Below are 17419 nucleotides of genomic sequence, written 5' to 3' on the forward strand. Positions count from 1 at the left end.
TAAAAGTTGGCGAGGCCAAGCATCCTTCCCACCCGAGTGCTTTCCCCAAGGCATCATGTTTCCAGCTCAGCCTAGAGAACGATCTCCCTCAGCTCCTCTGGGAGCAACAGGGATAAACCCGGCGGCAGCCGGAGCTGGTCCGTGAGCCTTCAACCCGCCTGAGCGCCAGCGGCGTGGGAGTCGGCACTGCCAGATGGTGCTCGGCGAAACCCCGGGCAGCGACGTGGGAATCTGTGCAGAGACTCCCCCCGGCAGCCTTCCCCAGGATGTTTTGAATTTTAGCTTTTGCAAACACCGAGTGGTGAAGCCTCGTGAAGCAGGATAAAAATAGAGCCGTAAAAAAGGCAAATCCTCCCCTCCTCCTCCTCCCAGAAAGCCGGCGCAGGGCGTAGCTGGAAACAGATGTGAACATGTCGGCAGCTCAGCTGGGCTCTGGAAAACCTCCACTCTCCCCTCTCCAGAGCACAGGATGCTGCTGATGAAATAAACCCATCAAAATTTTGGATTGCACAGCCAGGGGCTGTGCTCAGCCTGGTTTTGCCTGGGCACACATAGATGTTTCTCCCCTTTCTACCCGGCTAAAGAGCCATGGGTTTGTAATTCCTGAAACTTCAACATCTCGACAGAAAGGGGGTCCCAGATGGTTTGGAGTACATATTTTGATGCCAAATGAGGCTTTTGCTGCTTCTGGTTCTCCCCAACTTATGCAGGCTGTGTGCTCATGGCTGCCTTGGAGGAAGGTAGCAATGATAATCCTGATGGTTTTCCTAGGAAGATTAGCAGTCCACTACAGCCTCATTTTTCTTTGCTAAGGTAAATCAATGAGCAAAAATGCAGCAGGGGTAGCAATAGCTCTGCCACTGCTCAGGAGCACAAAGTACCCAGCAAAGATGCAAACCAGGAATGGTTAAAACTTCATGATGAGCTTAGAGCGGGTTGAGGCTCCTGCATGGAAAGGTGAAGCATATGGAAGATAACCTGAAGGAATGAGCAGCAATGGGCTTTGCAGGGCTGTTTTCACACCAATTCTGCTAGTTTGTTTTTTACCTCATTCCTCACCTCACCCTACAAATTCCTCACAACATCTTCAGGAAACTGAGGCAGCCCAGCGAAGTAACTCCAAAGGAGGGCTTGGCTAGGAGTGATTTATCTACACCATCAACTTCTCCTTTGTCCACCACTACAGATCAGTAATCCCAGCTGTTATTTGGGAATCCCCAGGCTTTCTGGCTGGCTGTATGCTGTGACCATCTCAGGAGGGATGGATACCTGGAGGCACGCCAGGCGAGTTAATGTTACATCTGGATGGTCTCTCCTGGGGTTTTCCACAGCATCCCAGCTCTGCTACTACATTGCATCCAGGAAAACAAACAGATCATCCTTTCCTTCAAATTCTTCTCCTCACCAAGAGGCAGAAGAATGTTTTTGACAGTCAATCCTCCTGAACAGCTTCATGCCAGTAGGAAAAGAGATGCCACAGACACCAACCATCAGGAACCAGACTGCAGAGCTCGGAGCACTCAGAACTGCCCTCTTTTCTCTTGCCTGTTTGGCTCCTCTTGTCCCTGCTGTCACACTCCTGATCCTGCAAAAACTGTTGGAAATTGGCTCCTTCAAGAGCAAGTGGTTGGTGGTGTGATGTCAGCAGCCTCATTGCCTTTTGTGGGGATGAGTAAGGAAGGGTTTCACTTCTATCCTTCTCAAACACTGGAAATAGCAGTTTAGCAAATCTGACCCATCTGACAAGAGGCCACCTGCTCTTTCCTACCTTTCATGGATCTCCTGCACACTACAGACTCTCACCTGGTATTTGCAGAGGCTGCCCTAACATTTTATAGACTGTCTGGAGGTGGGACCTTGTTATATGCTGCCACCTCTGCACACCTATGATTATACAATTGAAGTAACAGACAGTGAAAAGGGAGTGGTTTGGCTCACTGAGGATAAAATCCCCCCCAACAAAGCAAACCCCTAACTCAGAATATCTCCACTCTGGAATCTCCAGTGGGGGGATACAGCAAGACTGAACTAAACAGATTACATTTCTCAGGGACTTCTAGCTGTCTCCTCCAGAGTAATCCACCGACTCCTGGGATATCCATGGTCTGCCAGGGGAAACCAATGACCTCAGGCACATTTGTGAATCCACATATGGAGTCACACTCCCAGTAAACATCCTATAGCATGAGGTGCTTAGAGGGTACAGCACTGTCCCCACCATCTCCGGCAGGAAGCCAGGCGGAAGAGACTGGAGCAAGCTGGAGAGGAAACAAAGGGCTGTAACTGCTTCACCTTTCAAAGCTGTGCAGAAAGGAAGGAAGAGATGTGTGTAAGAGTTACCCTGTGCAAGGCAGCAGCTGGTCTGGCATCCTTTTGGAAGGAGCTTTTGTCTCTTGTGCAGAGTAGAACTGTAGACCAGGTTGGAGTGATTCCACCTACGGTATCATGGAATGGTTTGGGTTGGAAGGGACATTTAAAGGCGATTTAGTCCAACCCCCTTGCCTTGGGCAGGGACACCTCCCACTAGACCAGGTTGCTCAAAGCCCCATCCAACCCGGACTTGAAGACTTCCAGGGATGGCACTCTACATCTCTGGGCAACCTCTTCCAGTGCCTTGCTATCCTCACAATGAATTTCCTCCTAATACTTAATCTAAAATTACTCCCTTTCAGCTTGAAGCCATTCCCCCTTCTCCTGTCACTCCGTGCCTTGTCCAAAGTCCCTGTCCAGTTTTTCTGGAGACCTTTCAGGCACTGAAAGATGCTCTAAGGTCTCCCTGGAACCTTCTCCAGGTTGAACAACCTCAACTCCCAGTCTGTCTCCTTAGCAGAGGTGCTCCAGCCTCTGACCATCTCTGTAATCTCCTCTGGGCTTGCTATGACAGGTCCATGACCTTCCTGTGCTGAGGACCCCAGATCTGTATGCAGTTTTCCAGATGGGGTCTCACCAGAGTGGAGTAAAGGCACAGAATCACCTCCCTTGACCTGCTGACCTTGATGACAACCATTTTCAGGTCATCTGCTACTTGTCTCAAATTCTATGGGCCGGAAAAGACACTCCCAAAGCAGAGCAGGCAGCTGGATTCCCACTGTACTGACCAGTCTGACATTTGCATCATCACTCCAAAGACCAGTCAGCTCTCGAGCCCTGCAGCCCTCGTCCCTGGAAAAGTGGGCAGGAGGTACCAAGGAGACATTCCTGGGGGCCAACACCAGCCACCCTCTCCCAGAGCAGGTCGGGAGATGCTGGGTGTCCCCGGCAGTGCTGAGCTGGGCTGGCCCCAGTTCATTGTGCTTGGAGAAGGCGTCGAGGGCAGCTGACCTTACGTAACCGGAGAACAAAGCGGCTAAATAAAAACTGGAGCTGGGAACGGGCTGCGGAAGTGGGACACGGCTTTCCTGATTAATCAACCAGCATCTGAAGGAAACCAAACTCAATGGCAGGGAAACAACTGCATAAACACATCCCGAGGGAAGAAAGGGAGAGAGAGGAAGTGCGGGGAAGACTGTGGGGGCACTGGCCCCTTCCACCTCCACTCCTGTCCTCACTGCTTGGCTAGCAAAGCCTGGAGAGCCAAGACAGAGAGCACAGCAGGAAATCTGCCATGAGCTCAAGGATTTCAAAGGGTGACCTTGCTTATTTACCTGCAAAGCCACCAACTGCACATTTGGAAGGGCCTGTGGGATAGGAGAGGATTGGGGCCGGGATAGCTCAGCAGCTTTCCTCCCACTGCTGGCTTCAGTGGCAACTCAGTCTGAGGTGATGAAGGGAATGGAGAGATTTAACCTTGGGGAGAAATGCTGGAACTATGCAGTTCCCACTCTAATGGAGAGCTCTAGGAACCATCCCATATATCCCAGTACAAAACCAGTGACTCCAGAAAGGGGTACACCCTCTCTTTAGTGCCAGCACCTCGTGATTTTTGCCTGGGAAGGACAGAGTTTTGGCTCACTTGCTTTCACCAGGGACCATGCTCAGACACGGGGATTTCCACTGGTCACTGTCCTGCTCCAAAAAGTCCCCCTCTCAAACCAATCCTCTGACAAAAGGAGCATTTTTCAGGAACCTCTAATTTTCCAGGAATAATCCAGGAAGGTCCTGGCCCAGCTGTGACCCTCAATTTCCCTGGGGGAATTCCCCAGCAGCCCATCCAGTCTCAGCCTTGGGTGGTCAAAGCCAGACAGGATTGGGGCCATGATAAACGTCCAAGGCCAATGAACCAGCTTCTTTTTCCCTCCCCAGAAACATCTGCCTTTGGTTAAAAGCCAATGACCCTGCAAAGCTCAGCCCCAAATAAATTTTTAAGGAACAATTTTCTGGTGCATTATAGGAAAGACGAAAATAAGTGAGGAAGCCAGAGTCCACTAGGACCTGTGTGGGGGCAAGTTGTCCCACCCTGGGGCAACAGGAGCTCTGGCTCCTGCAGATCTACTCCAGGAGGGGAGAGCCAGACTCTTTTTAAAGCTTACACTTGAATAAGTGAAGCCAAGTTGCTCTTCCAGATAGCTAACAGGGGCCATGGCAGTCGTTAGCATCCACGCCATCCAGCCTGCTATTTTTAGATCATCCAGAAGGAAGGAAACCTCAGACAACCATCAGTGTGAGCTGAACTGCAGCTCCTCAGCTGCTTGGCTAGCGCTGCAGGAGCCGCTCCACCCAGGCAGTCTCACTTCTGACAGTGGGAGGATGGATGAGACTTGCAGAGGGCTTGGGGAGGTCAGCAGCTCTGCAGCCCTTACCTCCCCATTGCAGAGATAAAAGCTGCCAGAAGGAAACAGGTAAATCTGCAAAAAAAAAAAATCCCACCCTGAACAGCCCAAGACCTGAACTGGTTGCTGGTGCAGATATTTGTGAGACCAGGGAGTGGCAAGTGACCCATGATATTCAGAGAAAACAAAGCCTGGGGATGGGAAAGCAAAGCCTCTCTGATGGTGATTTTGCAAGGCCCTGTGGCTGCATCCTGTGCAGGGAGAGACAGTCTTGGCTCAGTGCTCGGGTTGCAGTCCAAAGCTCACATGAAACGTGCTTTTGGCTGGGACGACCTGGCCTGGGGAGTACAACAGGGAGGCCCTTAAATAGCAGCTGAGGAGGAGAAGGAGCAGCCAAGCAACTATAAAGCATGAACCACAGACAAGAGAAGGTGAATAAAATTTCCCCATGTGCCAGGATAATTAATGAAAGGTTGTTTTTTTTTAAAATCTCTCAAGTCCCTAGAAAATAGGATCGTCCCTCTTCATCTCTCTCCTGAGGTTTTTGCCAGACACTCAGAGCAACATAACAGTTCATAGCCAATGTGGGCAGCCTGGCACAGGGATCCCTCTGCAGATCTATGGATGTTTTGGAGATCTGGGACTGCAGCCAGCATCTCACCCTGCACTGATTCTAGAGCCCTGAGGGTTTTTACAAGGAGAAAAGAGGATGGAAATCAAGGTCCCATAGAAAACAGGGCAACAATGACATCTCTCCACACTGGCCTCTGGAGCATCCTGATGCTAAACTGAGCCCTAAATCCCCAGAACATGAACTAGGGGAAAGAGTAGTAAAAATAAAAGCAACACCCTGGTCTGCACCATGGCAGACTAAATCCCCAAACTATGCTGGGTGGGAATGAAGACACTGATTTATTACTGTGAAAGAAGCTTCTCCTTTTGCCTGAGCAAACCTGACTGGTGCCACGGGACATGGAGAGAGCCCAGGAACAGGGAGGCACGGAGCTGTGGCACAAGGGCACTCACTGGAGGAGCTCAGCTGGCCAGCCCTGGCTGGGACATGAAGCTCCACTGGGCCAGGTCGCACATCGGAGCCGTCGGAGGGACCGTGAGCCTCCTCTGTCTGTCCTGCTGGGGAAGAGGCGATCTCAGCCAGCAATTCCAGGTCCTTCAGGATAACCTGCAGAGAGAGGGAAGGTGCAGGGTGAGCTTTCTTTTCCAAATCCACATACAGACAGGGTGGGTGAAGTGGGAAGCAAATACCAAATCCCAGCACACTGAGAAAGGTTTAGTAAAAGAGGGTTACCTATAAAACTCCAAGTGGAAATTTCAAATGCTTGCAGAGGGGATGGGGCAAGAAAAACAAAAGAGAAAAAAAAAAACAAAACAACAAAACAGTTTCTGCTCTGAGAGTCCCAAGGAAGCACATGAAACTAAACCAAATTTATGCAACCAGGAATAGGGCTTGCTTTCCCCCACCCCACTTTGTGGAAGTCTGGGTGTTGCATTCCCGTCATAACCACAGATTTGGGACAATCCCAGCAAGAGCACATGGATGTTCTGGGGGCACACACCAGCCAGCCCCCCTCTGCAAGGCTCAGCTCAGAATGTCAAGGCAGAGCTGGTATTCAGACTTCATAGTTCTTTCTTTCTTTCCAGAAGTCACCAAATCTGTCTATAAATAGCATTTCTGGAGAAGTTATTACTGGGTGGGTTTTTTTTCCATCCTCAGCCCTTCTCAAGTCTCAGGCTATTTTGGGTCCCCCTCCATTCAAACGTCCTTGGGTCGAGATGTTTCATCAGCCATCCCTGATGCTCCAAGTGCAGCAGGGCTGTGCAGAGTGAAAAGGCTGCCAAAAAGGGTCGACTGCCACGTCTTTAGGCAGAGCACATCCCAACCACCCCTTGCCCACCAGCACAGTATCCCAGGCTTTCCCTGTGCTCTCACAATGTGTCTTTCTGAAGAGCTGCAGTAACACAGGAGGTTTAGTTTCTGAGTTAGCACAGAAAACCCCTCTGTCTGGAAAAACAAAAAGCCAACTTTTTAAATCATGCTAGAAAACATGACCCCTGAAAATCAGAAAGAGGAGCTCCTGAGTTTTTCTTTTGAACAGATAGCTTAGACTGAGCGCATTTTTGGGGATTTTTGTTTTGTAATCAAGGCTGATTTTCAAGCCCCCAGCAGCCTCAGAGCAGGCAGTGTGCTGTACAGGCTGTGAATGGTGTAGAGGCAGTGGTCAGGAAGCAACCTGCCACAGGCACCATAAGGCTCCAGCATGCTTGGGAAGACCCTGTGCCATAAACATGATTAAGTCTCAATCCACAGCTCCCAAAGGCAGGAAAAAGAAAAAAAGACAACAACTTGTACTGCTGTCCCTGAAGAATATGGCATGTTGTCCATGATGCTGTCAAGGCTGAGAGCTCACTGCCAGTGTGGGAGGACCCTGCCATCACCAGCCTTCATCCTCTTCCAGGGAGAGGAGTCTGTGGTCCCTGGCAGAGGGAAGACCTTGGTCCTCCCTCCCTGCCTGAATTTCAAGCATCTGTGGCTCAGACAGTGATGCTGGCTGTGTTGTTTCCAGTGGAGGATGTCCCTGAAGAGAGCTCAGGATGCCTGGTCCCCTGAAGCCCTATGTAGGCTCTCTGGTGGTTAATCATGTGCCTCAGCTGAACTTGCAGCCTTTGAACAGGCACCAACTTGGGTCTCAGGCTCTCACAATGGGGAAATAACACCCGTAAAGGTTTCCAAGTCATATTGGCTGAGACTGGCAAAGAGACTCAGGGCTTGGCTATGAGGGCTGGCAGTCAGGCAAGAGCCAGGACTCTCATTCATGTCATGCATTTTGCCAAACCCAACACAACCAGGAGCTGAGGCCATGTGTGGTTGATGTACAGCATGACCCAGCCACTCGTGACTGCCTTCCTGCTGCACTCACTGCTGCCCTGGTGCCCCCCACCCAGCTTTTAGAGTCATAACTTGAGGTCAGATCCTTAATTCAGTCTATTAGAGCTGTATGATGAGCCCCATCTCTGAGATTCTGCTTGGGTTCAGGATGCTCTGGCCAGAGTAGCCAGGGCAGCAGTGACCAGCATCACTGGAGGGTGGCGCAGCACTCAAGCTTTGGAGAGGTTAAGGGGTATTGCCCCTGTGTAGGTTACAGGCAGGAGGTGGAAAAAGCAGCATAGGCTGAATTTTGCAACTGAAAACTGTGCAGGAAGTAACAATCAGGAGGGATTGGTACATCAGCACTGGGAGGAAGAGCAGGCTGGGGTTTTCCAGCCGTGGGAAAGAGGCAGGAAGCTCCAGCTCCAGCTCCCGCTGCTTCTTCCCCGCATGCTCCAGAGAGGGTTCCCAGCTGGGGACAGAGGAAAGGCAGGAGTGCTTGGTATGCACTGCACATCCCTGTGCTAAGCAAAGCTGGAGCTGGCGGCTGGCTTTGTGCGAGCCAGGAGGCTCCAAGAAAGCAATATCCTGCCATTGCCATGGCAACGCGCGGCTGCGCCAGGAGCGAGCTGGTCCCATCCGTCAGGAGCCCAGCAGCCCTCGGACCGACAGCGCTGGAGCACCAGAGCCCTTCCCAGCTGCCAGGTTAGGTGTGATCCTGACAGCCAGCCTGGAGGATCAACCCCTGAGGGTGTTTTCCTGATCCCGAGGGGATTTCTGGGAAGGTTTCCCAGTGGTGATGAGACCTAGGACAATGTGACCTGCTCTGGGCAAATGTGTGCCTGGTTAGTGTAAACAGGAAGGAGCAGGAAAAGCAGCATCATGATGGATGGGAAGACCTGTCTGATGTCTCAAGCCATTCCCAGCACAGGGATGAAGAGCAGCAGGGAAGAGGACAAGCTCTGGGTGGCCAGGGAATGAGAAGCACGTTTTCAGACAGTTATAAATAAGCAGCTATTTCTCCTCTCTGAGAATAGGCAAGATTTCTCCCTGCATTGCCTCCAGAGCATGGATTTTGAGGGCACACACAACTGTCAGCTTCTCCAGATCTAGGTCAGGTTAATTTGCCACTTGTTCTGGTTGAATGGAGCTGAGACCAGCTCTGCTGGCGGCAGCACGGGGGGAAAGCAGCCCCTGGATGGTGTGTGCTGGATGGGATGCAGCTCCCTGTGCGTGCAAAGCGGTGCCTTGGTGCTCCTGGAGGAGGGGGGAGCATCTGCCTCTGGTCAGAACGCTGGGCTGGCCCCAGCCCATGGAGGAGGAAGGGGAGGTGACCCCAAATGTGCTGCAGGCCCCTGGGAGTGAGACTTGACATCCCAGAGCACATGATGACTACCAGGACATCAGAGCAAGCTGCAGCGGCAGCTTCTGGGACACGTGCAGTGGCAAGGATATGGACTGGCTCCTCAAGGTGTTGTCCTTGCTGGTATTTACAGATAAGCTGGGAAAAAAAGGAATAAATTAAAATGCCTGTGTGCAGCAGGGAGATGCTCCTGGGTGGCCTTGGATGTCCTAGTGGACATCTAATATTCCCTGGGCAATGAAATGAAGCACTCAACATCAGGTTATTCTTGCCAAGGAGAAGATGGGAATTCAGCTGAAGCAAGACAGTACCAAGACAGAAAACAAGAACATTAAGGACTGCAAAGCCCTTCAAAGGGGTTCAAGAATCTGGGAGGCTGTGGAAAACCCCACGGCATTTCCAGGATGGGCAACACAGGTGGAGAGAGTCAGTGGGAACAAGGAAAAGCCAAGGATGCTGCTGGTGCTTACTCTTCCACTACAACATAAACACAGCCCCATTTGTTCAGTGTTTTTCCTCCTTTCAGTGCTTTTAGCTGTACCCAGGGAAGGAGATGAGCATGGGCAGGCAGTCCTGGAGCCAGGAGTAGCCAGGAGCAGCCAGGAGCGAGGCTGGCTGAGCCCCAGACACACACAGTGTGAAAAGCAAACTTGCATCCCCCTGCCTCCACCAGCTTTAAAGCCAGAAAAAGGAATGAAAACCCACCATTAATCTTCCCACACCAATTTAACCAAACTTCTTTTCAGGACCCCAACACAGCAACTTTTATCCTCTGATCTTGCCAAGATCTATTTTTTGCCTTCCCAGGAGAGGATGGGGAGCAGAGGGAAGGCAGAAGCCCTGGGGCCTTCTCTCCTCCCCAGGGCAAATCCTGCCAGCTCATGCTGACACATGCTCACAGCACCAGCAAATACAGCTGGCAGTGGGGGAAGGCACTTGGTAATAGAGCTACAGCCATCCCCAAACAAGCTGGAACCTGAAAACCTCCTGCCCACCCTCCTGCCTTTGTAAATCCCTCACTGTCCCTGCTGCTGGGGGTGTGAGGGCCACGCCTGCAGTGCCCAACACTGTCACAGCTCAGAGCACCTCTTTAAATGTGTATAATTAGCACACAGGGAGCTTATCATGCCACCTGATGCCAGTCAGGGCAGGATGCCAAGGAGGTATTTCATAGAATCATAGAATCCCAGAATATGCTGAGTTGGAAGAGACCCACAAGGATCATCAAGTCATTAAATCCTTAAGGTTGAAAAAAAAAAAATATCTAAGACCACTGAGTCCAACCACCATGCTCACAAACAAACCATGTTAAAGTGCCACAAGTGCTATTTCTTCATGCATTGAAGGGCAGGAAAGAAGGCAACACAGGTCCAGCTAGTGGGATGGGCTGGAACAGCCCTGGAGTATCCCTTCAGGCCATGCTGCAGGAGGCTGGATGCCTGCAAACCCTTGAAATTCAACACCCACAGTTCCAGAGCTCATGACAGGCAAAGGGTTTGCTTTTATTTGCTGTCTCCCACCCACCATCTCTCTCTGCATGCAGGGAACCAGGCACCCAACGCCCAACTCCCCAAATCTTGCATGTTACATCTCCATCCCACCCTAGACCCTCTCAGAGTCAGCTCCCCAGGACAAAGATTGCCTGTCCTCCATGGCAGACAGGTTTTCAGTGGTTTTAGTCTGCTCCATAACTTCACCCAGGAATGCTACAAGCAACACCTCAAGCCCAGATTGCTATTTACCCTAGTTGTTCATTGTACCTATAAATTGCATATGCATATGTATACATAAGTTAGGAAATTGTGGTCTGAAATTGGGGCCAAGCCAAGAAGCTCCCTATGGATCATACTCCCCACAAAGAAACTTCCTATTTCTGCAGGATGCAGTACACAGACTATTGTTCAACCAGGTGCTCTTGAGCACTCTGAGAAAGCATCACCCCACTTCAGCTTACAAGGCTGCTTCCACTTATGGCAAACCAGGCTAACAGTATTTTCCACTATCCAGCTGGAATTATACACATTTCTCTATACCCCATTTCAACCCCAAGCTCACCCTCAGGGTAACTTCCCTCTTGAAAACAAGTCACCTCCTTGCTTCAGTACCTCATAGCTTTGAGTCTCCCTCCAGAGAATCTTTACCACCAAAAAAAGTTTAAATAAAGCCAGGCATACATATATTACAGTTCTCCTCTTTTCAGCCTTTAGCTTACACCCTCTGCTTTGCATCAGGTCACAACATTTCAGCTGTGGCAGATGAAAGGCCAGGAGTTGGAGGACAATGGCTCTAAACCCAACAGAGCAAAGCTCCAAACCAAGCCATGCTAAGACAGCTATTTGCTTTGGCACAAGCCTTTGTTCAGCTTCACTGTACTGGGATCGGGTATGACAGAAGTTCACCAGGATTTAGTGTGACAGCAGAGCTCAGAGCAGGGCAGAGACCTGGCTTTGAAACCCTCAGTGCTGCAGCGGGACACTGCAGTAGGACATGCAAAGGAAAGAGATGACTATCAGTATACCACCACCCTAGGGTTTTCTTCTCTTCTAGTTTAATACTGGAAAACCAAGAGAGGACAGGATGCTTCAGCTTCTTGTGGGAAGATGGCTTGAGAGTCAAGTAGAGGTTCAAGTACATCACAGAATCACGTAATGGTTTGAGTTGAAAGGGACCTTTAAAGATCATCTGGTTCCAACCTCCCCATCATGGGCAGGGACACCTGTTATTCTGCTAGATAAGGCTGCTCAGAGCCCCATCCAACCTGAACACTTCCATGGATGGGGCAGCCACAGCTTCTCTGGCCAACCTGTGCCAGTGTCTCACCATCCTCACATGGAAGAATTTCTTCTCAGTAACTCATCTAAACTTGCCCTCCAAGTCAGTGGCAGCCCAGGCTCAGTTCACTTTCTCTAGAGAAGGTCACTAACCCTTTAGGAGACTTCTGAAGGAAGTAATTCTGTACTCAAAGCCTTGTCCAGCCACTGCCAGGTGATAATGAGCAGGTTTTCACGTTAGTAGAGTTGAGGAAGCCAGAGACTATCCTGCTTCACATCAGACACCAGCTCCACCTCATGCGTCATTCCTGCATGACTCAGACAAAAGTCTCAGCACAACTTTCAACCCCCAACAAGATTGAGGGGAGCAGATAAGCAAACAGGAACATGTTCAGCCATAAAGAAATCACTCCATTTTGGAGCTGGAAAAAGGAAAACAAAGCAAAGAAAGAAACTGAGTAGCGCCACTGCTTCATGGTTTTCTCAGAAATGCCTCAGCTCCTGTTGTGTTCACTTCAGCTCAGTGCCTGGATCCATTCAGAATCCAGGGAATTGAAAGAGTACATCCAAAGATGCCTTTGCACCATGAACTTGCAGAAGGAGGCAATTTGAAGAACATGTCTTCTTTCCAGCAGTGCCTTTTGCCTGCAGGTGGAAAGGTCCCCACTCACTGCTCCCAAACAGCATTTCCTAACTTTTTATCTTTCCTAACTTTTTATCTTTCCTAACATCAGTTTTTCAACCAGGGCAGCAAGACTGCTACAGATGAACCAAGCAGACAGTGTAGAAAAACTCAGTCCCAGCAGGATCTGGTTACATCTTACAAGGAACTTTTCAAGCACATCAAATTTTAAGCAGGGTTTTGAGACTGCCTTCAAAAGCAGGTCTGAAACACAGGACAGAACATCTCCCTGTCGGGGAAGCACAGGAAACAGCACGAGGTGACGCAGTGCAGCAGCACAGCATCTGACAGCCAGGAATCCTGGATCCTGACTTGTCTACATATCAAAGGGAACTGCCTGCTTCAGCTTTGCTTCAACTTCCCTGTGCTGCCTTTGTGAATCTTAACTAGGTCTCTTGACCATTTCTTTACTGGCACAGGAGAATTGGGTAGGAAGGGGAATAGGAGAGATGGCAGAGATGACTCAGGACACTGCAGATGCATCATGAGATACTGGCCCCTGTTCAGCACAGTGGAGGTGGTGCAACACCCTGTGCTACTTGAATGACAAAAACAGGCGTGAGAACTCAAGGGGCATAGATCTGGCTCCATCCAGCGTGAGTCTTTCTTTGCTTTGGGCTTGATTATTTATGGCAAGTGCAGAGAGAGACTGAGAGCAAGACAAGACCTTAAAAATAAGATGCCTGAGTACAGTCTCTCAGACTGATGCACAGACTAGCACTGACCCTCCAAAGCCAGACTGTCCTTTGGTAATGACAAACAACTGCTCCAGGGCACATCAGCAGAGTTGACAGGTAGCCTCCAAACTGTGTACAGGGGCCAGGGGAATTCTTGGCACTACTGAAGGATGTTCAACCTTGTTGAAAATAAAGATTATACCAACCCTGCTGCCCAGCAGGTCCCCTTGGGGAGGGCAGCATCACAGGAAAAAGACAGTACAAAAACCCTCTGAAGATGTGTGTACACCTTGTGCTACACCACACAAAGTGTACATCTCTATCTGGAAAGAGGAGGGAGATGCTTCCTCATCAGAGCTGATGCTTAGCTCACACAGGTTCTCATGCTGACAAGATGGTCCCCAGGCCATTATCCAGGAGCTTCTGGGGGTGGTCACAACCTGCAGGTGACTTGGGACAGTATGACTGAGCACACGAATACTGCACTGGCTAAACAGGCACCCACATCCCCTTTCCTAACAGGCACTGACATAGCAGGTTAGTTTGCTCACAGTGTCCTCATCATTCCCAAAAATGCCCAGCTCAGAACCCCCCTACTATTACAGTCATTGCTATTTCTGCTGCAGAAAGCAGCAAATCTGGTTGACAGCCAGCTGAGTGGTGGTGTTTAATGGATTGATTTGTCTATGGATTTCCTTAAAAAAAAAAAAAAAAGCCACCTCCTAACATTTAAATAAATAGAAGCCAGGATTAAATAAATCAGCTTAAAATTACTTTGAGCCATTCCCAGTTATGTCACATGGAGGAAATGCATCACCAGGGTCCTTTCTTCACTGTTTTTTTTCAAATATTAATAAGCAGTGTAATTGCAACATGACTCACTGAGATCTCCCGCCAAGTTGGAGAGACTATCTGCAAGATGCAGGCTTTCTAGAGCGTTGCAAAGGCAGATGTGTGCTTGGGGACTCTTTTGGAAAAGTTTGCATTGTAAGCAGCAGGGGATGGAAAATGGCCAGGCAGTTGCTTGCCTTTGCAAGTCATTCCCTCGCTTGCTCATTCCCTTCCATCCTCTCCTAACAACCCGCTCACACATGGGATTTATTGCAAGATTGGGGTTTGGTGCTCTGAGCATGTAAGGCACAGCACAGCATGTGATTTTCATTCCATAAGTGTTCTAGTTTTTGTAACCCAAGACAATAAGGAAGGTCTGGGATGAGAAACCAGCCAGGATCATTTGCAGTTCTGGGCAAGAGGATCCAGCTGATGGTGGAAGCTCTACCAGTGCCTGGGCCAGCGCTGGACCATGCTGCTGGCCTCCCATCCAAGCACTAAAATGCTCCAGGGAACAAGTTAGAAAGGGTAAGACAACACCACCAAAATTGAGATTACTGGAACCAGAGAAGAGGGGTGAAGAAGCAAGACAAGGAAACAGGAAAATGGTGCAGCACCTTGGGAGATGGGAGATGAAGAGCAACAGCAGAGCAAGCTGGCTCGGTTTGCTGTCTGATTATCTGCTCACTTCCAAGCTGAGTTGTACCCAGCCAACCTGATGCCACTGGGCATCTACTGCAGCTCTGCCAGGCAACACTGCTCTTGCCATCCAAGCAGTTAGTGCTGCTTAAATGCCTCATGAATATGTATTTGGCAGTACCAGCTTGGACACAATCCTCCTTGCCTCTTTACAGAGGTTGTTGCAAGGCACCTGAGCTCCCACTCAACAAAGATCTTACCATGACCCCAGTCCCATCTGCCTTCCCAGGCAGACAAAATGAATTCTTAGGAGCTGGCTTTGAAGGATCAACTCTCAGAGATGGAGAACAATAATTATGCATCAGAGAACCCCCAAGACAACAGGATTTCCAGCTGGACAAGCACCTGCAGGCTCTGCATTGGCCAACAGAGTAAAACCCCTTAGTGTCAACAGTGGCCAAGCCTCACAAAATACCTTGGTTCCACCAAAAAACCCAAAGCCCAGCTAGATGTGGAGACAGTAAGCTTCCAGGATTTTTGCAACACCTGTAGAACGTACCTCATCCGACTCATCTGAGAGGGTCCGCAGCAAGATGGGGAAGAGGCTGTCAGTGTGTCGGAACATCTGGAAGCAGAAGGATGGATGGCATCAGTCCTACAGGCCTGCTCATGCCCAGCCACAGGACACTTGCCCTGAGGGAGGCTGCCAAGAGTTTCACCAGCATTTTCCATCTGAGCTGGAGAGCTCTTCTTCCTCAAGCTATGAGGTATCTGGCAGCCAAAACCTTCTCAGAAAAGGCAGGTGGACACACATTTGCAAAACTACCAAGACAATTACAATTTGCACTGCTATCAAGGCAATGGAACAGGCTGGGCGCTGACAAGCTCAGCTGAATGTTGAGTCCCCAGCTTACCTTACGAGGAGTCTTGATATACAAGTGGTAAAGCCATTTCAGGACTGCAATTCTGGTCATCATCCCAATGGCTGTGTCACTAAGGTGGTAGTCCAGCACCTGAACTATTCCATCCAAGTTCAGGGTCACCTGTATCCTCTCGCAGCTGCATGGAAAGAGAGGCTGGTTCAGTGCTGTAACATCCAACTCATTCCTCCCATGGTGGGAAGTCTACAACACTCAGAGGCTGCATCAAACACCTCAGCTCAAACCCTCACTAGATGCAACTCACAAGATCAGGTTGCTAGTCCAGCCAGGCCTTGAACGTTTCCAGAAATGGGCCATCCACAAGTTCTCTGTGAAATCTATGCCAGTGCCTCACCATCCTGTGAGTGAAGAGTTTCCTCCTAATAGCTAATCTAAATCTCTCCTAGTTTAAAATGGTTCCCCCTTGTCCTATCACTGTCTACCTATGTAAATAGTCACTTTCCTATTTTATAATGCTTTGGAAGCAACAGAAATCTTTGGTGCATTAAGAGTTACCACTTTTCCCAAAACAGTCGTTACCTACACAAGGGAAGGCACCACTCTAAATGAAAACAGTAGCATGGCTGTGTGAGAAACTGGTCCATAGTGCAGCTGTCAGATTTGGGGCTCAAAGACTAGAGATCCATAAAATGCACTCAGAATCCACATCAAGGTTGACGAGCTCAAACAGCTTCAGAAAACACGAATCCACGTGTACTCAAACTCCAATCTGATGAAGCCATCCAGGTTCTGCTGATCACAGTGGATTTGTGCTGAGAACTGCAGACGGTGCCCTGTCTGGCAGTGAGTTTGGGATGCAGTTCTCTGCCACAACCCTGCCTTGAGACCTTCATCTTGCTTCCCAAAAGATCAGGATAACCCTTCATCATAAACAAAAGATGAAGTAACTCCCTTAGGCAGCCAGGACACTGTCTCTGTTAGAAACTGATAGCTGTTGCAGATTCTCAGCTCTTGGTCCCTCAGTTTTTCTCCCAAATAGCTGGGACCTGCATTGGGACAGGTGACACCAACACAGAAGTTGTCTTGATACAGTGTTTTTATGCCCTAATTGTGATCCTGAAATCTACCAGATGGTTTCCCATCTCCTTGACAGAAAGAATGTGGGAAGTACCTGTCACAGGAGACTCATTTAAGGAGAGGTAATGGTTAGAACCAAGATGGTTGGAGAAGACCACCAAGGGGAGGCTGCACTCAAGAGCCATGTCACGCCTCTCACACCCAAACTACTGAATTATTCAAGGCAGGACCAGGCTCTTGCCGATTTTTCCAGTGTGCGCAGAGCTGCCGTGCATCTTGTTTGATAAGAAATCCTAAGGGGCAGATTTCTCACGGTATAATTTCCAAGTAGAGCTGTGGCTTAATAGGATTTGATCTTCCCCAGGACACACGTTGTAAGGGTGAAACGAGGAGGTTGCAGCCCCTCAGAGCCCTGCAGGGATCTGACTGCTTGATCTGCCTCACGTAACAGATGCTGGGGGCTGCAAATTGCATTTTACTTTGATGTTGAAAACAAGAGCTGAGGGTCAAATGCTCAGACACACAGAACTGAGGGGAAAGAGGCACCCAGAGCATGAGGAGTATGGGACACATGTCCAAAGGAGCAGTATCCCAGTTCATTTAAGCCAGCCTGAATGAACACTGTATTTGGTTTTCCTACAAAATCATCTCATGGCAGTTGCATAGCCTGCTGTGCTCCCAGTACAGAACTTCAGATGGAAGAGGCGAACGAAACCTTGACCTGGTAACACCTCCACACCAATTATATGCACTGCCTGCACAGGATGGGAAAAAATAAACCTCAGGGAAATGCACGTTTTCAGAGGCAAGAGGCCAAAAGGACAGTACAGAGAATTCCTGCCTGAAGCTGGGCAGTTTGGAGGTGGTTTTGATGCTGTCACATCCCACCAGCCCCATGCTGCTGT

The 17419-nt window shown here is 49.6% G+C and overlaps 1 protein-coding gene across 1 annotated transcript in view; it reads right to left on the bottom strand.

Moving 5' to 3' along the window:
- VAC14 (VAC14 component of PIKFYVE complex) overlaps positions 1–17419 on the bottom strand; it is a 58600-nt gene that overhangs the window by 24961 nt on the left and 16220 nt on the right. Inside the window, exons 11-13 of the mRNA XM_033069609.1 lie at positions 15471–15615; positions 15116–15181; positions 5736–5889 (exon numbers count right to left, since the gene is read on the bottom strand). Coding sequence (XP_032925500.1) covers positions 5736–5889; positions 15116–15181; positions 15471–15615 — 365 coding nt within the window. The remainder of the gene's footprint in view (positions 1–5735; positions 5890–15115; positions 15182–15470; positions 15616–17419) is intronic.

The sequence above is a fragment of the Catharus ustulatus genome, chromosome 11, assembly GCF_009819885.2.
Source record: "Catharus ustulatus isolate bCatUst1 chromosome 11, bCatUst1.pri.v2, whole genome shotgun sequence".
Taxonomy (NCBI): Eukaryota; Metazoa; Chordata; class Aves; order Passeriformes; family Turdidae; genus Catharus; species Catharus ustulatus.